Here is a 26,805-nt window from a genome sequence, read left to right on the forward strand (position 1 = left end):
ATGAGCTGTCGGGAGACAGCTCCTTGACAGGAGACATCACCTGAAACTCTTTCCCCATCACAATCCTTTCAGCACCATGACCAGTACCCTCACCCTAACAACAAGAAGCATGAGCACTTTACAGAACTGCTTAGGACTTAAAAATAATAATATAGAGGAAATCATTGCAAAGTAAAAAGCCTAGACTGCTTCAAATAAAAATGTGCTATGTTTGGCTGCCATCCAGATTTCCGAGTTATTCCAGGTCTGGTAGACTGAGATGCTGAGTATACAGATCTCCAGGAGAAGCCAAAGGCTCGGCATCTGTGCAAGTCCAGTCTCAGCTTCCGGATCAAAGAACAAATCCTCTCTCTAGGTCTCCTCTGCACTTTTAACCTCACAAAATCTTCACCTACACACTAATAGTTTCACACAATGCTCAAGCTTCAGAATAGTGTAAGGTGCAAATAATGCATGGCTAAACAAGTATTAAATGATTTTAAGTGTAAAACTGTACCTTGAGCCCTCAATAAATTACAATGTAAATGTAATATCACTGGATTACCTCAACTGCAAACATAATTCTGATTGTGGACTTTTTATGTAAAACATGAATATTTTATTCCTAATTTGAAACTGAAATATACTAAAACCATTTTCTTACATTACAGCGTATTTTTGTGATGGTGTTCTCCACAAAAAGAAAACAAAACAGAAAAAAGCCAATCAGGGTAGGTTCTGAAGGCTTTTATCTTATTCCATAATCTATTGCCACACAAACAAAGAAGCAATCAACTGTTCTGTAATTTAATTGTCCTGGAGATTTGTGGAGTCAAGGTCACCTCAAGATCCAAAATCCAAGAATCCATTTTATTGGATATGCTCTTTTTCTCCCAGTCTTGCAGAACAGGGAATACCAGGGAATCCCAGTCGTGGTAAGCAGGTAGAAGTCTCAGTGCCACACATTACAGCACTTCCAATACAAACACACACCTCTTCTTCACAGCACTTGGGTGACATGGAAAGAGAGTCAGGAACATAAAATCACTAAAATATATCAAATTTACATGTTTGATAAACAGTGCACCCTCTACCCCCCTTTTCTCACCACTATTTGACACATTTCTAGCATGCAGCAAGTCAGAAGTGGCTGGGTTTTACTCAGATAGCATTTTAAGATTTGCTGAAAGCTGTGTGTAAATTGAGTCCTGTCTTTGTCACAGCATTCCGTGCCAGCTTCCCTTGTGACTTAATTACAGATGCTGTGCCCTGTGTCAACAGCCTCTGATCACCCGCTTTATCTGCCTCATCTGCTGGGAAACACTCGCTTTGGATAAGCCTGTATGGCCTGTTAGACGGTGATAAAGGCACCAATACTCACTTTCCATGCTGGGATGGTATCTAGTGAATACTGATTTATATGCTACATTTCCGGTTGGAAAGGTGGGCTGAGTACTCCAGAGATCTTTGCCCTGAGCTTTAACAATGAAGAATTAAGGGAAGTTAATCATGGGCCATGCAGCTAACTTCCTAAGAGGCTTAATTATAAATGTTGTGTGGTATACAAGTGCAAGAGGAGATGGGTGTTAGCTAGTGAATGTGTCTTCTGAAATTACTTGCGTGAATGTAATAGGAACCTGAAGAATTAGGGGATAAACATCATCTTGGAAACACAGAATAATATTCAAAATTAGGAAACAGCAAGAAAAAGTGGTTTGCTGTGAACAACTGAATTGTTTCCAATTCCTAATCTACAACTAAACACCACTTGAAAATTAAACATAACACTCATGGCAGTAGATTAAAGAAATTGGCCATAGCTCCATCTGCTTAACTTGTCAAATGAAACTTCTCTTCCCATTTATCACTTAAAATGTATTTGCTTAGTTGTTATCCTTAGTGTATTTTTTCTCACTGCTTAGGCAGTCTGTTGAAAATTACTGATTGTTTCCAGTGAGCTGAGTGCCTGTGGAAATGAAGAGTTGCTGAGTGTCTCAATCTTGCACACAGTCAGGCCCACAGTGATCTGAACAGCAGCCCATCATGAGAAAGAAAGGACATGAGAACATAAACAATGACAAATATAACCAATGACACTAAAAATGACAGAAAATTAAACAAAGTGGGTGCAAATATAAAGGCACAGTAGAGCCATGATTGCCAGTCAGAAAAACAGCTGAGTAGGAGTTTGCAGTTTAAGAAACCTCTGAAACTGCATACATTATGTTTAGATTAGATGGAGAAGAGTTTCATAACTAACAAAGACTACTGCAATTATGCTATCGGCAGGTCAACACCATAACAAAAAATATGTTCTCACTGAAGCTAATGGGAAAAAATCCCATATACTTCATGGAATCACATTAATTTTAAAAATCTCAGATCACCATCTAAACAGCTCTCCGTTACTGGGTTTGTGATTGTGAAAGGATGACTTTTTTCTCCATTATTGTGTATTACAGGTTACTGGTGAATGCAGCACAGTACAGATTTAAATCAGATTTTATCTGATTTAGCTGGGAACACTACCTGCACGTCCAGGGTGATTCACTTGCTCCCTGCTATGCCCATACCGCTCCTATGCCAGGTGGCACGGGCTTGTTGTGAGCAGAAGATGAGGCAAGATTCTCTTCCTTTGCTCCTCCTTGCCTCCTGACTACAGCCCCCGTACCACCAGGGCAGGCAGGGCTCTCCACATCACTTCGATCCTAAACACGAGACAGAAGTAGGAGTTAGTACCATCCTGTTACGGGGTTAGATAACATTTCTGCTGCTTCTGAGCCCACAGTGTGGTTTCTCCTGCAGCCTTATGAAACCCCTGGGAAGAGCTTCGTTGGCCTCGAGCTGCCTTTCCCTGAGGCTGCCTTGGGGGAAGGGCACGTGGAACTTTCTGTAAGTTGCCTGCCTGGGCCCTGGAGGCAAGGCCCAGGTCTGCCAGTGGCAAAGGTAGGGTCATTCCGTGGGGAAGGGGCTTCAGCCCTGCTGGCGAGACACCAGCACCGAGAGACGCCCCCGCACGTTCAACGGGCGGTGAATGCCAAGCTCCCACTGGGGCAATCAGTCCCCGCCGTGGCTTTTCACAGTGACCCACTGGGGCCCCTCAAGTTTCACTGACAGGGAGCTGCCCGAGGCGGGAACAGACTGCCGGGGTGTCTTTGGAGGGCTGCTGAGGGTGGTTAGGGACCGTCCCCACTCCTCAGGACCCAGCAAGGAGCGCTGAGAGGACAGAGCAGGGGCGGTCAGCAGGGGACAGGCACCTCGATGGGGCTGAGGGACGGCTGTGCAGGGGGGTGGATGGATGCTTCGATTGTGGGCATGGCGGGCTGAAGGGAACAGGCGCCTCGATGGAGCTGTGGGCACGACGGGCTGAGAGATGCCTCAGGACGGCTGCAGGAACTAGGTCTGACCGCGCCGGGCATATGCGGCGGCGGCTCCCCGGCTCCAGGCAGGGCTGGAGGGGGCGGAGGCGGCGGGAGCGTCAGCAGCCTGCGACCGAGGCGGAAGGAGGCGCTGGGCGGGCTCCGCGTGTGAGGAGAGCCGGGCCGGGCCGGGCCTGGGGAGGTAAACGGCTCGGGGCACGGGAAGAACTGGTGGCAGACGCGGGGCGCTGGGGCGAGGGCGTTCCTGTCCCGCGGAGCCGCCGCCCGGGGCCGTTATGGGCTAACGCCGCTCTCCCGCAGGCGAAAGCCGCCTCGCATCCCTTCCCTGCCCAGTCCGTGCTTCTCACCTGCCCGCAGGTTGCCGGCTCCGCTGGGACGGGCTGACGCGCTGCTGGGGTGCAGGAGCCGCACTGCCGCCCTCGGGCTGCGGAAGGGGGCTGAGGGGAGCCCCGGCACCGGGGCGGGCGCTGGGCGGGAGCAGGGAGCGACTCCCCGGCCTGCGTGTGCCTGGGCGGGGAGGCGGCTGTGCCTGCCTCGTCTGCGGGAGGTTCCCCTGCCCCCGTGCCAAGCAGCCGGGCTTCAGGGGAGGCAGCCTGCCAGGTCCCTGTGCGAGCTGGTCTGGGAAGAGAGATGTGTGCCTGGGGTATGACCGAGGGGAACACAGCATCATGTTAGCGGTTTTATTTGTGAGGCTTGAGGGACCGCCTGGGGCGTTGGGTTTAGGTCGCTGCAGCTATGGCAAACCCAGAGAAAAGTCCTGACCCGGTGTCGGGGGGCACCGCCTCAGTTTCCCTCCGCTGCCATCCCCTCACCGCCATTCCCCCCACAGCGTGTGGCGACAGCGGAACTGCAGCAATCCCCTGCCTGCTGCCCGGGGGAAAAGTGTAACAGTGCGGGAGCCTCTGCACTGCCCGGGAGTGGGAAATACTGCGAGTGGTTGTAGCTCACTGCGCTCCTTGACAAGGGCGCAACGCAAAGAAACTTCCAAAATTCCTCACAGACGCCAGTTTTGCCCCAGCTGTATGAATATAATGTGGCAGGTGAGGTCTGAGCCTGAGAGACGTGTCACTTGGGATGTCAGCGTGCACTGACATGGATGGACTTGGTGATCTTAAAGGTCCCTTCCAGCCCTGATGATTCTGTGAGTCACTGCTGTGACTATTAGCTGTGGTAAGCGTAGTGGCTCAAAGGAAGGCAAGGAAGCTGGGAACCAGTTGTTGTAATCAAAGGCAGGGAAAATTAGCTCGTTGTTCCTGCAGGCTTGCTTCAGGATACTTTTGCACGTGGATGTAACTGCAGTAAATACTGTGAAAGAAATGGATTCCATTCGAGGTCCTTTCAAATAACACCTGTGAGAGCTGAAAACTGCACTGCATTGAAAGTATATGGAATGAGAACGATGTGTCATTTATGAAAGATTAAGACATGAACATAATCATAAGGTGCAAGCTATAGAAGACAGTATTTGTTCCATCTCACAATGTCCTTTATTTATTACACATTTCTGAATTCATGGGATGCCCTTCTCACTAGTTCACCAGATGTCCAGACAAGCCTCTTCTGCCTTGGCATCTGAACACCTTATGCAATAAGCATGTCATAAGCTTTGGAAGTTTCAGCCACAAGCACATCTGTTTATCAACCTCAGTGACTGCAGTGGGAAAATTACAAATCTAGCTGCTTGACAGCAAATTGAGCTACGTGGAGTTCCAGGCAGGAGCCAGACTACAGACACCAGACTACACTTTGAGAACTGAAGGTTTTCAGTTAAAATGATGGAGCAGGACCAGACTCTTAAGCATTCAACACAAAAGTGCTGTAATTCAGTAATTATTCTGAAACTAAAAGTAATGCTGCTTTTGATTCTGCCAGGGATGGTGTACTACCAGAAATCTGACTTTCAAAGCCTTCTGTCATAGGCTTTAATTTCTAACTTCGGGATCCCTAGTACTTCATTAAGCAATTCATGCATGAACTGGTCAACCTGCAGCTTAGACAGTTAGCTGCTTTATCTGAAAGGCAATGTCAGGTTTCATTGCCTTCTGATTTCTAGATTGTCTCCTCAAAGCCATCAAAATTTAATTGTAATTCTCTAAAACAGCTCTTGGACCATGGGGCTGAAGTGATTAGACTGTTGGCATTTTCTTGCAAATGGTTGTTTACATTTAGCTGGAGCAGAGATCACTTCCCAGACAATTACTTTGCACCCCCAATGACAAATTAAAGGCCACAATATTATTTTTTTTTTTTTTTTGCATGTAGTTAGTCAAGTTTGTGCATAAATTAATGCCCTTAGCCTATCTTTAAACGTTCGTTTGGAAAACTTTCAAGTATACTTTTGTTACTGGTCCTGATGGCTGGTGGTTGAGGTCCAGGCAAGTGGCAGAATGTCTTTATGTTGTAAATCACCATGAAATAAGCAAGAAGATGGGAAGAGAAATTGCAACTTAATAACATGCTCTGAGTGCTCAGGAACTGTAATTGAACAGGATGCTGAAATTGGTACTAACCTCCAGTGCAGTAGCATTGTGGAGCAGGCTGAATAAACCATAATGTATTTCCTGATTTTTCTTTAATATGTGCCATAAACCAAAAAGAATACTTGTTATTTTCAAATCTGTGGGATCCTTACATTGACTGTAATTGGATCAAGAGTACAGCAGACAGCAGGTCCCTGAACTTCCTGGAGCTCTCTTGCTAGCATCCCATTTGCACAGTGTGGTTTTGTTCTGTATTGGAGAAAATAAAATTACTTGCTTTTATGTCTGTAGGTTCAGCTCCGTCAGGGTGCTGTGAAACTCTCCTGACATGTTTATTCTTCTCTAGGGGACAACCATCAGCCAGCTACAGGATTGTCAGCATGAGTTTTGTTGAGTATGGAGATACAATAAAGGATGGTGACACAGCTATTGTGTTCCTGGGCCACGAGTCCATGTTTCCTGTGAAAGTCCAGCATGGCACTGTGACACAGACTAAGTACGGGGTCATCAGGCACTCCACAGACCTTATAGGCAAGAAGTATGGCTCCAAAGTGACCTGCAGTAAAGGTGGATGGGTGTTCATTCTTCATCCAACTCCAGAACTGTGGACCATGAATCTTCCACACAGGACACAGATTCTGTATTCCACTGACATCTCTATAATCACCATGATGTTGGAACTGAAGCCCGGCTCCATAGTGTGTGAATCAGGTAATAATTACTATTGTTGAAATCCTTTATTAGGAGCTAACACCAACACTTTCATGAAAAAACAGGGGTTTCTTTGTATTTTGCAAAAAGTTGCACATTTTTCCCACTGTGATACAATATTCTCTGCCCACTTGTTGAAGAATTCTATATCATGTGCACGTTATCAGCTGCTGTTTCTTCAAAAATTGGTGCTACCTCAGTGTGCAGGCTCATGTATGTGGTACCTCTGAGCATGTGTTTGTTTAATTCATTATCTTTGAGCAAATATGTAAACATTTTCATTTCCCTTTTCTGAAACCGCTGTTAAGTACTTAAAATGTTTTTAAATACATGATTTAAATCAAGATTTAAATCAGGATTTGCAGTTTCAGAGGACATAGTTGAGATAACCTGGTGAAGGAGACTCTGGTGATAGGTTGTTGAACTAATGAGAGAAATAAATTTGCAGTATTTATATATGGTACTGTGTAAGCACATAAATTTCATTCTTCTTTTCTCAAGTGTAATCTACTTGTAGCACCACAACCTCGTGCAGAATCAGTGATTAAATACAATGGATGACATGTTCATCACAGGGCTGTGTGTTGTATCTAAACTTGGTTTAATTACAGCTTCCATGATTTTGCTTAATTTGGAAGTAAGGAGTGAAAATTGACATAAAAGTTTTCTTGTTTACATAGAGTTTATAATAATTTCTTCATAACTTCATTATTACAGGCTTGCTTGATTTGAGTGAATCTCTGTAGTTTGGAGAAATAGCAACTGAGGTAGTTTGTCCTTGTTTTTTCTGGCTGTTTGAGCATTTTTATGAAGCAGTTTCATACGCTTCTCTCTCAGGCACAGATATGGCAAAGGATCAGCATGACAGGACTGTGATGCACTGTACTTTCTTCAGTTTACCATTTCCTGTTCCCACTCACGCATAATTTTGGGCAGCTTTTCAGGCATAATGACCACTTTCTAACACAACTGAAACACCACTTATCTCTGCGCCCAGTTTCATCTGTTAAGAACCAGGCAGTGCATTTAGCTGGTTGCTGTACAGCAGCATTTGAAGCAGGCAAAGCCCTGTGCAGAAGGCTCTGATACTGTGAAAATAGTTGGGTCCTATGAGTTTGTACTTTGGTTTGTAGGATGATCAGATGTTTCTTAGTTCTGTTATGGGAAGTTTCTGTATGCATCAGCTCTTCCCTTCCCTGCTATGTTTAGACAGGATGGGAAAAATAAACAGCAAATTATTGGGGGGGGGGGGGGGGGTGTGATTTGAATTGCTCCATGTCCTGTCTCACTCAGACTAGTCAAATGTACAGAGCTGTACATAAAATATTTTCAATGATGTCAAAGGTGCCTAGAGGGGATGAAAATATTTAATCTCTTGCTTATCTAAACAACTAAGAAATGGAAACACTTGATGATTTCCAAAAATGTTGTGAGTCAAAGGTCATAGCCACAAACCAATCCTTTTTGCTGAGGGGAAACTGTCCCCAGGTTCCTTTTAATGCTTGTACTGCCAATGTATTGCAACTTCAGCTTTCCAGGCAAACTGGACAGTTTAATGCTGTAGTTATGCTTGTATTGCTTGCAAGATTCACTGTTGACAAAGAAGGGAAAGAAGAAAGGATACTGCAACAAATCCATCTGGCTAACCTTGCAGCAGGAGACCTTACTGCAGATTTACTTTGAACTAAAAACTTGACAGGTATTGACAACTGGAGCCTCCAGTGTGGTGATGTAGCCTGCTTTGGTGCCATCCTAAGTTCGATGGTATTTGGTGATCCAAAATCATCAGCTCTAGATTAACCTTGTGTGGGCTAGACAGAACCAACCCAATGGTGATGAGTAGAAACAAGACAGGAAATCTAGTCTAGTAAAACTTGAGTCTGCTTCCTGCTGGTGCCGAGTTTAGGTGTATTTTAAGCATTAATTAGCACAGAGGTCTGTCTTTTTTATTATTTGAATTTATATACACAGTTGCTGTATGGATTGGCAAAGCAGGCTCTGTAAAAAGAGGTGGGCTCTTTTCCTCTTGTCTTACTAATGCAACTGAAGAAGTGTGTCCTGTATTTAGCCATTGTAAGCTAGCAGAATTTTGCATTGGTCTCCACAACTGTGAGAAGAAATGATTGAAAAAGTAAGATGAAGTACGCTCTGCATCGTGTTGAAATGCTGTGAATATAAATAATCTTCTGCATGTGATTATTAAATTGAGTAGAATAACCAGAATGATTAATTTTATGTCACTTTAATTACATAGTTTAAATTGATTAGTCATGATTTGTCCAAAGAGATACAAACATGTTAATACAGTTTTTGCTATGTTTAATCATCTTTAATAAACACATAAAGAGCAAGCTTGTCAGCAACACATGCATAATTAAAATGACCCAGGCATACTCTGTTGAGGAGGCTATAAGGAGACTCTGCATCTACCTGATGTTTCATGACAGAGGTGTAGGAATATGATCCTTTTTCTGTCTTCTGCTAATTTCTTATTTATAAAGGTGTGTTGAGTTTTGAACCTGTTAACACTGTTACTAGAGCTAAGATCTTTCTAAAATATTGGTCCCTGCCCTGAGAAATTCCCCACTTGGATGCAGTTTTTAACACCCCTATCTTTTCAAAATTATGACACCCCAAATAGCTGCTTAAATATCTTCTATGAGTGGCCCAATAGTGTGAAAGTTTCATTCTTGTCAGGTAAGTCTAGTAACTCCTTTTGTGTTTATTGCATGTGCAGCAATGCCTAGATGAAGGAAAAGGCTAAATCTTTCTCTTTTGTCTCACCTCACTCTCCAAATCGAATCTTCATGTCAACTTCCCAGGCTAGGCTTTCAGGGATCATAATTCCACTTGACAACTAATTTTGAGGGGTTTACGTTTATTTTTAATACTAGACTGGAGCCAATATGAAACCTTTCAAATATTTTTTCCAAACAAAATCCTCTTCTTTCCAGTCCCCATAATCACGGCATTTTTACTGTCCACTCTTCATGGTGAGACGTAAAAGAGTGCCTTAATAGTACAGCATGTGAGACCTCATTTAATCTGATAAATCTCAGAAATATTTTGGCTTTGATGGAGCATAGTATTTGGACAAAATGTAATTTAGTCAGAAGTACTTTAACCACCATCCCAGTGATCCTTCAGCATTCACAAAATCAGACTCACATGAGCAAAAATGTTAACTGGATTTTTTGTTTCCCTTCAGCTAAATCCCAAATTAAAAATTGCTAAACCCTATTCATTGCTCCACAGCAATGGGTTTCTGAGCTCAGGGACTGGATTTCTGAAGGCTGAGAGCAGTGCTCTGGGCTCTCATGGTTTCTCAGAGAAGAAGTAACAGGAGCTGCCAACCAGCCTTACATTGGAGCTTCTCAAAAACAATTATGAAATTTTCAAACTCACAGCCTGGGTATAGATTTTGTTAAAGAGTACACTCATAAAAAATTAATGGGGACTTAATGATTAATGGATACTTAATAAATGATTAAGCGTTTATTGTGGACTCCCAGCAAGTCGTCTGTATGCTTATGACTCTTCTGAAGTGCTTATAGACTTTTTGACAATTACTGCTCATGTCTTTACTATTTTTGTGTCATAAGTATATGTAAATTATTTGCAGCTCTGTTTTTAGTGTAAAATACAGACCAAAGTTTGGAAGTATTAATTTGATTCGGGAATGTGCCCAAACTAATTATGTCTGTGTTTTATAATGTCTCCCTTATCTACCTCTTAGCAGCTGTTCAGGTTAGAGTGAGAGAAGAATTAGAAAACTTGATCCTTGTATAGCACCTCTTGAAGTATTAAGAAAGGCCTCATCAGTACAGATGTCATAAACCACAATATTCTCTTGCCATACCAATGCACTGAACTGGTGCTGGGGTCCCAACAGAGGGGCAGTAAGAAAGATGTAGATCTATTGGAGCAAGTCCAGAGGAGGCCATGAGGATGAGCAGGGGACTGGAGCACTTTGCCTGTAGAGACAGGCTGAGAGAGCTGGACTTGTTCAGCCAGGTGAAGAGAAGACTCCAAGGAGATCTTATAGCAAGCACATTCTAGTATCTAAAGGGGCTGCAAGAGATCTGGGGAGAGGGAATTTTACAAGGGCATGGAGTGATAGGAGAAGGGGTGATAGGTTTAAACTGAAAGAGGTTTTAGGAGGAAACCCATTACTGGGAAGGTGCTGAAGCCCTGGCAAAGATTGCCCAGAGAAGCTGTGGATGCTTCTGGAGGTGTTGAAGCCCAGACTGGATGGGGCTTTGAGCAACCTGGTCTAGTGCAAAGGTTTGCCTGCTCCAGACAGGTGGGTTAGAACTAAAGCATCTTTAAGTGTCTTTCAACCCAAAACATTCTGTGAGTCTATGATGATTCTATGAACCAAACCTGTGACCACATGAGGCATCAGTGTAATGAATGTATTCAGACTTGTGGCTGTCATGCAGCTGATGAGGAATGCTGTTCATACCCTAGAGGGTTTGTTTCCAGACTTTCTGGACTCACTTTGATCTTGTAATTTCACCTGACCACCAAGCACACTTCCCATGCAGCTCTGAACCTAACCATACAGTTAACCATATTATGTCCATTCTGTAGAAGATTCCTTTCTAAAAAAATCAGACTTTTGAATCTGCAAGGAAAATTTATTTCTTCACTTAAATCTCTAAAGAAAAATTAATTCTTCATATTCTTTTGTAGGCAGTGCCAGCCTTGAAGATGAGCAGTGGCCCTCTCTGACCTCCAGCCTGTTGCCTTAAATGCTTGCTTCAGCATGGTATCCATGACAGATAGGCAGATAAGCTAGTTTTCTGTAAAGGGAACTTCTTGACTGTAAAGTGAACTTTTTGATTTGGTGTTTTTTCTTTCAGCCATCAGTTCAACTCTGTGAAATTCTCTCCTTCCCTCTCTTCTTCCTTCTCTCTGTCCCTGCTCTTCCTGTGTCTTACCTCTGCTACCGTGATTTGGGCCCTTGACTATCTTCCCAGTAAGATATTTGGGTTAATTTCCATCAAATGCTTAATATTTTTTTATGTATTCATTATAGATCATTACACAAACTTGTCATGCACAGTGAGCAGTCTTCATCTGTTCAGTATTTCTTGACAGATTTTAGCTGTGGAGTTGTTAGCTCTGTCTCAAGATTAATTTTCCCTTGGTTTTGAGGCTCCTTCCGTTCTCATGGCTGATTCATGACCTATCTTACTCTTTGCAAGGGCTAAGTGGCGTAGCTAGGAGACAAATAGAGCAACACTGTCATTGTTTTGTTGTATTTACTCATTTCAGAATATCTTAGGTAGCCAAATTTTGCATCAGAAGCTTAAGTTCTACTGAAATGTTACTAGATATTTTAGAGACTCAGTATTCAATTACACTTTGCATACTTTTCTCTTTTTGTGTTTCCAAGCAATATGAACCTTTTTATGCACTTAAGAGCTTATTCAGCTTTATTCCAAAATGCTTTTGCTTACACACAGCTGTAAACATCTATAGATCCTAAATGACAATTTGTAGCTCCTTTTTTAAAAAGAAGCACCACGATGAGAAATTTCTAGGGAAGACAAGCCAAGCAATAGCTTGCAAAGAGAAAATGTGTCAAACACAGAATCAGGTCACTTATAATTATGGCATGGGTAGGATTCCAGGAGATTAGACAAATATTCTTTGCAATAAGGAAACAATGGAAAACAGTGTAAAATGTACTTTGTATTCTATATCAGTTAAGCACTGTGCTTGATGCCGTGGTGACACTCAGGCTTGGCAGTATTCTGTGCTGCAATAACATGCTTTATTTTTGAACAGCTCGGATACTGTCCACTGCAACTTTTGAGAAGGTGAGAAATTATTTTAACGTGGACATTGTTTCAAGATAGCTGAGGTGTGTGGAGGCTTCTCTGTGGAAAACCTGTCATTTGAATAAGCAGAGAGAGAGAACAGATCTGTTGGAGGTCAGGGCAATGGAGAAGTTCATCTGATCAATACTTGCTTGTCTGCAAATCAGAAGGAAGTATCAGTAGATGCTGAGCTAGAGTGTTTTATATAGGTGTCCACTTGTTAGGACTGAAATCCTGAAGCTGCAGTGTTCTGCTTGTTTTGGGAGAGGGGCAAAAACACTCCACTAGAGCTTATATGTGTCTGAGAAGGGGAATGTCATGTGCTTGAGCACAAGAGGGAGGAAAGGATGCTGCATCAGTGTGCAGGGTCGTTGGCTGCCTAAATGGGTGTAACACAGGAGCTTAATTCCTGCCTTTGACTGAAGTGGAGCCCATTCCTAGTTGACACTGTGCTGATCCCCTGCACAGTGCTGCCTCCTCAGATGTTGAGCTTTGAGTGTGGCATATTGGGGCCCCTGCGGTGTCTCATTAAATGCCTGCAATGCAGATGTCTGCTTTTTGACTAAGATGTTTGAGATCACAGAACAGTCAATGTAAAAGAGCATCACATTTTCCAAGTGAAAATTAGCAATGACATAAGTGCTCACCTAAGTGAGCTCTAAAGCAGCAGCTGGGCTGTTAGGGTTGTCTTCGGTACAGTTTGCATTGTTGTTTTACCTCAGTTCTGTAGAGTCCATGATTAAAACATGGTAGTTAAGTGGGCATTGTCCTGTGGTAGAGAGCAAACAGTTTCTAAGGCTATTTATTCTGCAGGCTGTCAGAAAGGGAGCATCCTGGTGATAAAATTATACATTAGTTGTTCTAGTTGTCTTACCTGATTTCTAGGTCATATCAGGAACACAGGCGTTTCACTGCACCTTTAAGAGAAAGAAAATCTGCTTAAGTTCTTCCTGTTCTGATCTTGCCTCTTCTGATACAAAATAGTAATTTTTGCGTATCCAGTTTTTTGGTTCATTTGTATACAGGTAATTCAAGTATGCTATTTCTGCTTTGGGAACATTCCAGTATGTCTGCAGTAGTACTGCTCGGGTTTTGCTGCTGTCCTGACTGATTCTGTATCATGCTAAGGATACCGTTCATTTCCCAAGGAAACTTGTACCTGACTAGAACTTATTCCAGACTGGTGCTTAAGACTCTTTGAGTCATATTTTGCTTTTTATCAGTAGTGATTTTTAAATAAGAACAAAGAGAAATTCAGAAGGTAGCAGGAGGACAGAAATGTTGAATGTTGCAGATTTGCAGGGAAGAAGGTGAATATAAACATTAATTTCCCCTTCTACATCACAAAAACATTGGGTTGAACCCCTGCCTTGTGTAGGCAGTGCTGATTGGGCTTTAAGGCTTGTGGCAGCTATGGACTCATGCCAGACTCTCCTATTAATGGATCACATCAAATGTGCTGATCTGTTGGGCGCATGAGAGTTAAGGGTCATCATCATGTCACATGTCTGGGATCAGAATATATTTTCAGGGAGTGATTTTACAATAGTGGGTGATTCATAACCATCTTGCTCCTTGTTTCCTGCAGTTTTGGGTGTGTTGTCACAGAGAAGGCAGGCAGCATCTTCGGAAATACTCCCATTAATAATATTAACGTGATAGAATTTGATATGTTAAAATGTGATACATATGTATTGTTCTCATGTTTGTGGTAGCCAGTCAACAATAAATAATTCCTGGCAACTTTTTTTAACAAAAGCTCTGTCTGTAATACGCCTGCAAGTGGTGACTTCCAACATCTTGGTTTTAGTTCAGGGTTTGGCTTGGAGTGTTTGTGAATAAAGAAAGGGTTTTAGAAAAGAAGCCAAAAACATCTTGATGGGTTTTCCTATAAAGGAGACAAATGGTATCTTCTGTGGTGTTTTTAAGAGCAGACTTAAAAGGAAGGTGATTAAAAATGTAAAAGAATATGAACAATGAAACTGGATATATGTGCAAGCTGCCTCCCTTTTCTTCTTACAGCCCAGGCCTGTTGACTCCTTTAGATTAGCAGAGAGAGATGCAGAAAGTGTGCAGCACTTCGCATTTAAGAGGTAAAATAATTAAATTCCCTCATTTTACAATAGTTCTCAGTTGTGTAATCCTCCCTTTTGGCATGATGTAAGGGCAGAGTTTCAGTCTTTAGCCTCCTGTGAGCAATAGTTCCCTGCTTCTGTTGTTAAAAACATATCAATGGAATACTATTTCTTTGTTATGCAGTCATATTGAGTTTTCACAACCATGTGGCTGCTGTGCTACCATTTCTCCTTTGACCGGGGAAAAGTTCACTTTGACATTTAGATCCTTCAGGTGCTGTGACAGTGTGGTTTTTGATGTATGCACGTGTAGGTGTGTTTTGCTTTTTCTTTATTTTAATACTACCTTGAATGCCTGTATTTTCACTTCATTAAATGCATGCGTGTACAAGTTTCTCTCTTCTCGTGGACCTCTCTGAAGCCAGTGCTAAAATCTGTGGGTCCTCTCTCCCTCTCTAATCTGCTCTGCTGAAGCTGCAGGGGGGTGCCAGTCTGCCCGCTGGGGTCAGAGCCCTCTCAGAGGGAAGCAGAGGAGCAGTGCCTATTCCGCGGTGCAGCCCCTTGATCCGGTGACAAACATGGGCCCTGAGCTCTGTTTACAGTCTGAATGCCTCCCCTTTCAGAGCTGCCGGATTAAATACAGTGCCACAGCAGTGTTCCTCCCCTTATGTGACTAGAGGGCAAGAACCTGGGATCTGCCAGTGAGCTTAGACTTCCTGTATGATTATGAAAAGTGCTGTGCCAATTAAGCGGCAGTACCAGCCCCTGTGCCCCCTAATTAATTTCCTTTCTACTTGTTACTGAGCTGCTGTACTTCAGATTCTGTCCTTTATAAGTTTTTGAAGATTCGTGTTAGCTGAAAGAACTTGCCTCAGGCTGAACAGTCATGGAAAATAGCTAGAAATAGATTTTATGTCTACAGGAGAAACGAGTTCTAAGCACAGAATTATGAATCAATAAACACAGATAATTTGGGGTTGCTGTGTGGTTTTGAATTGGGGGGTTACTCTGCTTAATGCCACTTGAGTGACTAATTTGCAATGAGAGTTGGTATATGGGTGTTTTCTTAAGTGAAAGTCTTTGTTATTAGTCATTCATCTATTTAATATGCCAATGGATCATTTAAAGCAAGTTTCCTAAATTATCAACTCAAACAGGGGAAAAAATCTTGTCAGTCCCTGTTTGTATGTGGTAATTGTCATTACCTACAATTTTGTGATAGATTTTGTTAGACTTAAGTTAAGCTTGTGTAGGCATGTATGTGTGTAAGTGACCTGTGAAAACAGGTGTTTGATCAGTGTGGCTGCAAGGAGCCAAGAGGCCTTAGTTTTGGGTAATTCCAGTGGGAATTGAGGATGTCTCTTAAGAGATCTGTGCAAAGCAAATTGTATCCTGACAGGCATTTGTTTGCATGGATATTAATAGGATTTTCAAGCACGGATCCATGCCAACATATTTTCTTTGTTTAGTGAAGTATAAGGTTTTGAAAATCCATTAAAATTTGCCTTAATCTCTTTTCACCCTAGAAGAGTCTGACAACTTTGAAAAAACCTCTCCAGTTAATTTCCCTGAATTTTTCCTGTTGCATTTACTTCCTCGTGTTCTCTAGTGGGAGTTGTTATAGCCATAGCTGACCCTTGGCCTTGGTTTCCTACTCTAGGGAGATGGGACAGATCCTGTGTTTGCCAGATTTTTTCAATGAATGCTTTGAGGACCCGGAAGACTGTTCCCTAGGTCACCTAGTCCCTTCCCTCCTTGTGAAGGAAGCACTGTTCTCTTTCAGGAGCTGAACCAGTGGTTTGTGTTCATTTGAGTTTTGGAACAAGCGTTCCAAGCAGGAAGACTAATGCAGAAGACTTTCATTCTAATGTTTGGCACTGACAAACTCAATTTCACGAGTTGCTTGTCTTTTCCAGGTACAGGCAGTGGATCCCTCTCCCATGCTCTCATCCGGACAGTGGCTCCCACCGGGCACCTGTACACGGTGGAGTTCCACCAGCAAAGGGCTGAGAAGGCGCGGGAGGAGTTCCGGGAGCATGGGGTGGAGCACCTGGTCACTGTGACCAACCAGGATGTCTGCAAAAATGGCTTTGGAGTCTCAAACATTGCAGATGCTGTGTTCCTAGATATTCCATCTCCATGGGAAGCCATAGGACATGCAAAGTCAGCATTAAAAGCTGAAGGTAACTGCATTTTTCTCTTTCTGTTCAGGAGTACTGTGCACATATCTCTCTGCCTTTCAGCTATACACTAGATGTGCTCCCTTACCTTTTGTGATCACTGTTCTCAGATGTCAGTCTCCAGGCATTTCTAAGGCTGTAAAACCTTCAAAAGGCGTCATCAATTTACAGTGGAAGATTTGAAAGGAGAAGAACAATTTTTTTCTGCAAGCCCGTGAGAGCTGCTGCAATTAGCATGGGCAGTTTATAAAAACTCCTTTGAACCATTCTCAAGTGCATTTTGCTAGATCTGAGGTGTGTGGGAAGCAGAAGTAACAATAAATGCTGAAAGCAAATTTCTTTGGCAATTCAGTGGAAAGGTGTTTGTATAAAAGGTGTTCAGCCTCAGCTGACAGCAGTCATTGCAGATTTGTACATACTTAACAGAGCACCCCAATGCTACTGTTAAAAAAATGTGGTTACACTTACGTATGCTTGCCAGTTTAGGTCCTAAATCTTTGTGGTTGGAGCTAGTGAGAAGTTTGCCATTGGATACAGTGGGAATGGAATGTAAAGGAGATGTTCTAGCCTATGCCAGTTACTCTGGAATTGTGACAGCAAGTGAGAGCTGATGTTGAGGTTTTGCACAGATTTCTTCTCTTTTTTATACCTCTTTTCCCTATTGAAAAATAAGCTTCAGTGAATAAATAATCTTTTTATCCTGGAATAAGTTTTCCTCTAATGTCATAATAGTGTGGATCTGAATAAACTTTTGCCAAATTGCTTCCATCTACAAAAGTGACTTTCTCTGATCAAGAGGGCATGGAGTGATGAACAGTGTCTATGCCGGGACATGAGTTTAAAAAAAACTTGATTATGTGCCAAGGCCCAGTCCTTTGTTAAAATATATAATCACAGGCTGGACTTCAAGTGAATTGCTAAGTCTTCTTGAAATCACAAGATTTAAGCTTGTTCTTAAAGGTCACTGAATGTGCACTGCCTTGCTGAGTCAGGACCAGCCCCGCTGTTAGGCTACCTCAGCTACTACTGAAAATTTTCTAGAAAGCTTTGTGATACCCACGTAACACACTTCCTTTAAACAGTGAATAAATGGAGCGAGCCTTGTTAGCACTCTGTACCTGCAATGGTTACAGCTCAATTTGTAGCAGCTTTTCCAGTGTGTCCTGGGGGGGGAAAAAATCACTGCACTGTACAATGCCCTTCCCATGCTCAAATTATCTAATCTAGTGAGCACAACACTCAGCTGACTTCCCAGCTTAGAAGGCGCTGCATTGCGCAGTCCAATTTGAATTATTTAAGTGGTGCATGCTTAGAATACTAAGCAGGGCTGCTTGAACAGTTCCAAGTTTTGAATCCTCGTCTCACTCCAGCATTTGAAATCCTAGAAAATGTATTATAGTCCCAAACCGGCCATACCATCTGGCTATGCTTTTCTGTGCTATGCTACAAGGTTACATCTGCTTAGGCAATATAAATAAGACTTCAAAATCCCACATTTTTGCGTTTGTGAAGTGGCATCATTCACTTTATGAACCACTCAAAAAGCCAAGTTGCTGATCCTTGCTGCAGTTTTTGCTGCAACCAGCCCCCCATGTCTGAGATCTGGTGCTGGTCTAAGGCTCCTCTTTTGGACAACTTGATACCTGACTGACTGGGGGCATTTTTTAAATTTTGCTATTTTGCATATAAACAAAAACTCTTTTTAATATAAAATATAATTGATTATAGTAGTAATATGTAAAAACTTACACATTTTCTGTTTTATTCTGAGTCATGCGGGTAGTTTTGTTGTGGGTTTTTTTGCAGCTGTTAAATCTAAAATACGGCAGAAGGTTATCTGTAACTGCTTCCCTTTCCTTACCACAGGCAGATAATTTAATAGTGCTCCTTTGTTTTGTTTTCAAAGAGTTAAAGCTCTTCTGCAGTACAGCCTGTGCACATTCTGCTGTTATTCAACCCCGTTCCAAGGGTTCCTGTAGTGATAAAGCATCACTGCAAGAAATGAATTCCACTCTTTTCTGTCCACACCCTCTCTTTCAGATCTGGACAGGGTCACATTTGAACCATTCTCACTGTGGGTTTTGGTGTGATGTGCAATGCAAATATCACAGCTGTACTGCCAGAGAGTGGTAATTTAGTCCCTAATGTCTTAAGGTATTTTGAATCAAATCAGAACTAAGCAAATTCAATATACCGCATTAGCTACTCTCTTCCTTAAAACCCCAATATTTGTCATAGAGAGTTCAGCTGAGACAGTATGGGAGAGTTCTCAACCTTAACAGAACCTTATCAGATCAGTGTTTTCTCTCCTACTTCAGCTCATGGTCCTGAATAGTTGCAGCTCCTAGTAGGCTGAGTGTTAACGATCCTCCTTACAGAGTACAATTATCACTCACATTATGCCTTGCAGCATGCTGTAAATACACTAACTTAGAGCAGCTTGGCCTCCAGTTTAAAGCACTGTCAACCTGTGAAGAGCTGAAAGAATAAAATGACACAGTAAGTTTGTGACTAGAAGGTTCTTGTTCTCTGGTGATGCTCTCTGCCGACGTTCAGGTTTGCATCTCAGCTGCATCCTTTTGTGCTGATGTCACCAGTCACACTTCCAGCAGAAACGCTGCTTGTAGCATCTCTGAGGCACTGCTGCACTGCAGAACTTCATTTCCAGACCTGCACTGTTTTTCTTCTGCAGCATCTGCTGATTAATGCTTTTCTGTAGTCATAGCTGCTGTTCCCAATATCTGACCTTGGTGGTTTTTGCAAAGTTGATGTTAACCCCTTCAGGCTAAATTTTTAAGAATTAGGAAAATGAGAAAATTGTGAGGTAACCAAAATATCCTCAATATTCTACAGTTCTTAAATGCCCTGAAACTTTTGACTCACAGTCATTTCACAGCTGAATACTGTAGTGCTTTGAATATAATTCTGCACCCACCTACTCTACTCTCATAAATACTGTCTATTTCTTCCAAGGCTGGGGAAGATGAGGGAGAAACCCACTGGTACAATAATTTTCATACAGATTTTAAATTTTCAGGTAGGGGGATGGAAAATTACAGCCATGTATTAAGTTGGATTAGCCTCTTGCATTTTAAGTTGCTCCTTGTGGTGTTTAACAGTCTGAGTCACAAAATTATTAAAACCACCTCTCTTCTATTTCCTTTCTTTCTTTAAAGATTTTACTCTTAAATTCACATTTTTCCATTCCCTCTGGAGCATCGTAAAGCCCCTAAGTTATGAGTTTGTCAAATTGTGATCCTTAAAATAACACCTGAATCAGGTAATATGGTGCTGTCAATTCTCCCCCCAGAACTGCGGGTAGAATTTGCTTTGAACATCTCCCTGTTTGGGCCTCTACACTTCTGTGTCCATGTAGGAAGCCTCACTGGCAATTTTTTTTAAGCTCCAGAGGTTATTCATTTCATATTCATTATTCTGAATTATTCATATTCCAGAGGTATTCAGTTTTAAACCACCCAGGTGTGGCTTTGAGGAGCAACTTCTGTCCCTCACCATATGAAGTACTTGGACTACTAATTCATCCCTAGCTTGGGTCTGTCAGGGCTTGATGGGTCAGGTGCACACAGTGGGCCTGGCCAGAAGTACAAGTGTAAAGAGCCAAGCTGAAGGATTCCTGCATCAAAATCCTCACTGTGGAAGACCAGCCAGAGCTACAGGCTTTTACACAGTTTGAAGGAAGTAGTTTGAGATTAAAGGATCCTTAAAGAAAGTTGCTAGGCTTTCTTCCTCGGTATGGAGCCAACTGATTTTTTTAATTTCTTTGTTACATGCTTTTACCAGCCCATAATAATGAGCAGGAATAAATTCCTTTTGAATGATGCACCTACAAGTGCAGAGGTTAAGGTCACATCTGCAGAAAATCGCATCAAACTCCTATTAATGAGCTGGCAAGTGATTCGGAGAAAATTCTCTTTTCTGAATCAAGAGACATCCTTTAATTTCTTCCAACAGCCAAATCCTCTAATTTCACTTGTCAGGGAAGCTACATCAAATCGCCCACGAGCACACGCACTTAAAGGACATTCTGTCCCCTTTTGCAGAGACAATATTTTTAGTGTCCTACTAGCATAGAGTAAATGCCACAGTGATGCTGCTCAGTGACTCTCCTGCCTCACCCCTACACAGTGATAATGCCTGTGTGGTTTTTTTTTCTTCCTTGAGGTCTTTGTAATGTAATCTTCCAATTTTTGACAATGCATTGAAGTCCCAAAACCCAAGCTGTTTGTTTGCCAGAGGTAAAAATGCTGTGCTATATTTTTTATGTCACAGAATCATTCAAAAATTACTGGCCCTTTTCCCTAAAACTTAATGGTGCTGTGCCACGTGTGCATCATCTGAATAATACTGGGATGATGAAAGAACTTGTCAGAGCACTTGTGACACATACACTAACCTACAAAAATAAGAGCACGTTTCTTGGACATGTTTTCTTTATCATAAGCATGCACTGGAGTTCTTCTTGTCAATTGGTAGCACTGAGATTTCCACACTTGAAACCTAATGCACTTACTAGCTAAATAGAACTGGTAGAGATGTTAGTCCTTGCTCAGACAAACCAGAAATAAAATTGTTTGTTGGAGTTGCACAGGAACATTCTGGCAACTTTCGAGGCACTGGCCTCTTGTAGAGATTCAGTGGTGTGTCCCTCAATTACCAATTAGATACAGTCTGTTGAAATGTACAGTACTATGTGGATGAAAATCTTCTATTTCCCTCCTCCCTTAAGCTTGCTTTTCTAATTATTCCAGTCTGAATTGTACTTCCATTTTCATGTCCTCTCGACACTGTTGTTGGTTACAGTGACTGCCAGGACTGTGTGGGCTTGTTCCAGGCTATGGATTCAGGACATTTAACCTCTTCATTAAATGCTTCAAACCAACTCACTGCTTGTAAAACTGAAGGTAGAAAAAAACTTAAGTCTTTCATACAGTCTCATTATTCTCTTCTCCTCAACTGTAGCACTTGTCAGATGCGTTATACATGAATAAACACATTTTTAGACAGCTCTTCAGATCAAAAAGCTCACACAGCTTCCCAATGTGAACAGGATTAATCTCTCATAATTACTATATCAATTTATGATGACACACAGATCTCATTAACCAAATTTAGGAACGGTAGCTTTCCTAAAAGGAGAGCTCTGAAGGAACACAAACCCAATTTGTACAAAAAAGTTTCCATTCAGATGTTTTTCACTGCTCTCTAGTCTAGTCCACCCCTTTGTGATCCACAGACAGCGCAATGTGCCCCAGGGAGGAGAGGAGAGGGAGGGAGTTCATGTCTTTTCTTCATTCACTAAGGAATCCTTGGCATGGCAAGACAAAGTAATGCATATTCAAGTCCTTTAAGCCCTAAAAGCCTCTTGGTGTCTAAAGGACAAGAGGGCTCTCAAAGAGTCTGAGAACTGTGAATGCTGAAATCTAGATTTGTATCTGTTTGGTGATTGTGACAGAAGGAGTGTTGCCTAGCTGGTAGTCCAACCGGGTACAGAGGGCAGCCTACAGTGTGCAGAATTCAGAAGCATCTGCCCTCTTAAAGATGACAGTGTTTCTGCTCCTGGGACAGATGAGCATGTCCTTCTGAGTGATGATTTTCTACCTTTTGTATTTTTTCTGGTCTAAACACAACATAGGGATTGAAACTTCCCAAATGTTTCTATTTTAGACAGCCTCTCACAGTCTGGAACTGCAATTTCATTTTTGCCTTCCAGCGTTCTGCTAATTGTAGCTTTCCAATCTTTGCTTCTAATATCTGCTTAATCAAACAATTCCAGCCTGAAACTGTAAGTCAGATCTGGCCTGCCTGATAGTACAGGAAAAAGCAGAGGGGACCCCTCTCCCACTTGTAAGGGTCTGTAAGGATAGATGCTTGATGGGTTTCCTTCTAAGCTCTTTGTAGGTATATTTATTTGGGAGGGATGTATAAAAATAACGAGAACAATAGGCATGAAAGGGGAAAACAAAATTGACAGAACTACTAAAACCCATTGGATGGTCTCAGTTAGATGGAATACCAGCAATTCCCTGTTTTCTTATCTTTCACACCTGAGAAACTTCCAGCAGTGCAGGAAGTAAAGTAACGTTATTTTTTGTGCTTGCCCTCTGGATGTTTGCTACTGCAAGCAAGAGCTTTCTTCCTTACCAAACTGCTTGAAAGCCTGTTTTCTGTAACCCTGCTTCCCCCAGCAGTTGTGAGGAGGCAGCCTGATAAATCTTCACCAAGTTTGGTGTTGACAGTGCTGTGCTCAGCTGACCAGCCCCAGGCAAGAGGAAGGGTGCTCTGCCTTTAATTGAAGGCTTGACAAGAACCGTAGGTGGCTTTGCCGCTTGTATGGCAACAGCTGTGTGCAGGCTTTGAGTTTTTGACTGTAAATCCAGAGCATGTGAATCCAAAAGCCTAAACATATCTTTAAACCCTTAGAGTCAGAATAAATAAGAACAGACTTACCATAAATGTAAATATATTTTGCTTTTCTATTGCAATATAAAACCTCAAGACCAAAAAGCCTGAATGAAGTAGTAGTCTCTGGTCTCTCGGCAGATTCTTGCTTTGCAGACAAAGCGTTACTGTGAACTGACATTTAGTTAAGTCAGACATTTGTTCAGTTCCCTACACAATAAGAATGTAAATTCTTTCTTTGTAACATACGTGCATCATAGTAGCTTTTTAATTATGTAACCGATTTTTTTCACCAGCTTTTCTGTTTTGTATCTGCAAGCATGGTAGAAGTGTGTAAGTTCTTTGGCCAGAAAAGATTCACTGTCAGATTCAGGAACATTTTGGTAGTGCTGGCCATCCTGATGAACATACAAATCTAATTTCATGGGAGTTAATGGACTGGGCGTGCAATTAAATCAGCATCAACAGACTGGGTTCATAAAGACACATACCAGCATTAATTTTGCAGGTGATTATTAGATTTGGGTTTTAATTGTCACTCCAGGGGATTACTTGTCCAGGGTACTTTGTTCTGAAGATTCATGATAAGAACCCCTTGGTGCAGAGACTTTATTTGAGGACTAAAATTAAATCCTACTTAGCGTATGGTGGATTAATGGTTGTGGAAAGTGTTCTTCCCCAGGCAGTACCCAGCACATCATTGCTGCACAGTAACTAGAGTGCTACAGTGACGCTTTCAGACCTGATGCTTTCTTTTTTTAGAGATCTGACTTTAGAAACGAAAAAGGAAAAAAAAAGGGGAGTTTGAGATAAAGCAGGTTTCATGTAGTCCCAGCATTGCCTCTATTTTTAGCAGGATGCTTTGCTCTGCCTTGCATGGGTTCTTTAACTGCTTAGATGACTGGTATTGCAAGGTTTGACTGGAGCCCGGGAGAGGACTGGGAAGGAATGCAAATCAGGTCAGCAGGCATTTTCATCTAATTGTAATAAGTGAAACAATAGCTGAAGCTGCATTGCCCAGTGTTCTTTCCTCCTGCACAAAAGCTTTTCAGGAAGGGCAGTTGCCTTGTGGGACACTGTGTCCTGGGTGAAAGCACATGCCCTGGCTTTATGGCAGACAGTGTCCTTATAATTCTTTGATCTGATTTGGCTGTGGCTTTTCAGAGTAAATCTGAATCATTCTATTCTCAGCCGTTAAGGTGACATTGTAGCACTTAGAAAGGTGTAAGGGGCCTATTAATACTCTGTATTGAGAATCAAAAATCAGAACTGTGCACAGACAAGGAGACAAGTGTTAGTTTATCACTTAAAAGTCCTGTCCCGGAGTTTTACAGCGTTTACTGTAAGCCTGCACAATGTGATATCCAGTAAACTTCAATACTCAGGAGACATGCTACTCAGCTTGGCTAAAAGGGTAAAGCCTTAACAGCACTCCATCTATGGCCTGGAGAGATCCCTTTATTCTGTCCACGCATACCATCGTCCTCAACTAAACACAGCCGCTTTTGTCAGGGGCGTGTGCACACGCGCTGGGGCTCCAGCACTGTGCAGTGTGTGGAGAATGACTTCTGGCTTTGTGTACGTGCCAGCTGCAGTTTGGTGCCTCAGTCCAGAACAGTGGAGAGTGATTCCAAAAGAGTCCCTGCTCTGAAGGGATCAACTTTAACAGTTTTGCTGTGAACAAATGTCGAGGGCAACGTTGGATGTGGAAGATGAAGGAAGTTGCTGTTGTCGTTTTTAAAGGGTTTGAAGCGTCCTGTAGAGTTGTCCATGTTTGATTTTGTGCTGACACTTTAAACCAACAAAGTTGCCTTGTAAACATTTTATTGAAGAATGTTTTCATTTTGTCTGTACAATCATAAGTCTATGGACATCTGGGAGAATTTGAAAAAAGATGAGAAGTGCTTCGTTTTGGCTTTTGCCCTCTTTTCCACTACCTGTCTTATTTTGCAGGTGGCCGCATCTGCTCTTTCTCCCCCTGCATTGAACAAGTTCAAAGAACCTGCCTAGCAATGGAAGAATATGGTTTTACAGAGATCAACACCTTGGAAATTCTGCTCCGAGTGTACAACGTAAGGACAATCAGTTTGCAAATCCCTGACCTTGGAAAAGCAGCTGAGGATAATTCTACCAGTGGCTTTGACAGCAGCAACCCATCACACCAAGGCAGCCTGTGTGCTAATCTGCAGCAAGGGACTGTGCAGTTCAAGAGTGGCGTGCCACTGAGGGAGGTGGTCGGGCACACTGGGTACCTGACCTTTGCCACCAAGAGCCTGGTGTAGTCCATGCCCAGTCTGCGCAGTCTGGAGTGGAGTTTGTGTGCATTCTGTCTTCATGGCTCTTTTTCTGTATGGCATCCAAAGTTTTACTTGTCAGGGAATTCCATATATAGTCAGATTTGGTTGGAATATGCTTTGTTTAAATAGCACACAAGCATTAAGCAGAGCAGCATCAAGGGAATGTTGAAACTCTGGAATGGTGCTCCACTTGCTGTCAGAAAGAAGATAAATTAATAGTGAATGGCCATTCACTAGAATGTTCAGAATTAAGATCTCTCATAAGAAAGCAAAACAAAAAACAAGCAAATTACAAAGAAGTTGGATCTTTTCCTCCTTTTTTTTCTGAATTACTTTCCCAGGTTTATGCTTTTTTTTTTTTTTCCTAGCATCACTGGACACTATTTTTTTAACTTCTCTAGGATCTGTGTTGCTCTGAAGAATGTGAAAGTGCCTACTTCCTCCATTTTAGATAAGAAAGTTCCAAGATTATAGGATTGCCAGCACAACTATTCACAGACTCAGTGTTTCCTTGGAATAGTGTTCCAGAGGATTATTGGCAGCGAGTAGGAACACAACCTCTTACTCCATTCCAGGCTGGCATCTGCAAATAATTTTGACTTCACAGAGGTCAAAGAAGTGTGGTAATTGGTGGATTTTGTTTAAACTGGTATATTGTGCTCATCGGTTTGTAGTAGAAATTTGAACCTGGATCCATACAATCATGTTCTAATGGAACAACCACTTGATGAATCCACTGTGAAAATTAACTGAACAGATGGCTAATATTATCTGAGCACCTCTTTGTAAGTGGTGTGGATGAGGTTCCAGTTGTTTGGTGGTTTATTTCCATTATGGTGTACTGTTTTCCTGCAGCTGAATGACAGAAAGATTGCTTTTGGCAGGATTTCTGTCTCCAAATTACATCAATAATGCAAACTTAGTAAAATCCTCGACCACCCTTATTAATTAAGTTTTCAGATCATTTACTCTTCGGTCTTCCGTATAGAGCTGGTGGGTGTGATGAACTGTTTGAATGCTGGATTACATTTTGTATTTATAGATTAAAATAATCGTGCAAATTTATTAAGTTCCTTCTTTTTTTGTTTTATTTTTAGTAGTAAGTTCACAAATATTCCTATTCCAGCCACTAGTGCTGCCGCTCAAAGCATTTAGCTGTGCCTTGCATTCAGTACCTGAGCGTATCGATTGCTATGCAAGGGAAACAGCCATTCATAAAGTGCTGCCTGAACATTTAACCTGACATCCCTCCCCCATTCTTGACAAAAATAAACAAAGCTAAGCTTTTAACGTGTTTCAGCAGAACGCTAATCCATAACGGTTTAAAGAGAGCTCAACCGATCACGACTGCAGAGATAAACTGTTGAGCAGATTAAAGGCAGAAAGCAATTCTGTTCAGCTAAATCAGTTATGTAAGTTGGCCTACAACTGCAGCATTTCCCCAGAAATGATGGG

The 26,805-nt window shown here is 42.1% G+C and overlaps 1 protein-coding gene and 1 long non-coding RNA gene across 2 annotated transcripts; one reads left to right on the plus strand and one right to left on the minus strand.

Annotated features, from left to right (window-relative positions):
• Positions 1-609: 609 nt before the first annotated feature.
• On the minus strand, positions 610-3,851 carry LOC136292743 (uncharacterized). Its single transcript, XR_010721954.1, has 3 exons — positions 3,707-3,851; positions 2,509-2,687; positions 610-987 (listed from the first exon to the last, which is right to left on the minus strand). It is a non-coding gene; the product is annotated as an uncharacterized lncRNA (long non-coding RNA).
• On the plus strand, positions 3,488-26,419 carry TRMT61A (tRNA methyltransferase 61A). Its single transcript, XM_066188889.1, has 4 exons — positions 3,488-3,540; positions 6,186-6,550; positions 16,370-16,636; positions 25,007-26,419. Exons 2-4 carry the CDS (start codon positions 6,220-6,222, stop codon positions 25,333-25,335), a joined length of 927 nt encoding a protein of 308 aa, XP_066044986.1. The 5' UTR covers positions 3,488-3,540; positions 6,186-6,219; the 3' UTR covers positions 25,336-26,419.
• Positions 26,420-26,805: the final 386 nt, after the last annotated feature.

Source organism: Chamaea fasciata, unplaced genomic scaffold, assembly GCF_029207755.1.
Source record: "Chamaea fasciata isolate MVZ Bird 193981 ecotype frontalis unplaced genomic scaffold, bChaFas1.0.hap1 SCAF_7, whole genome shotgun sequence".
NCBI lineage: Eukaryota > Metazoa > Chordata > Aves > Passeriformes > Sylviidae > Chamaea > Chamaea fasciata.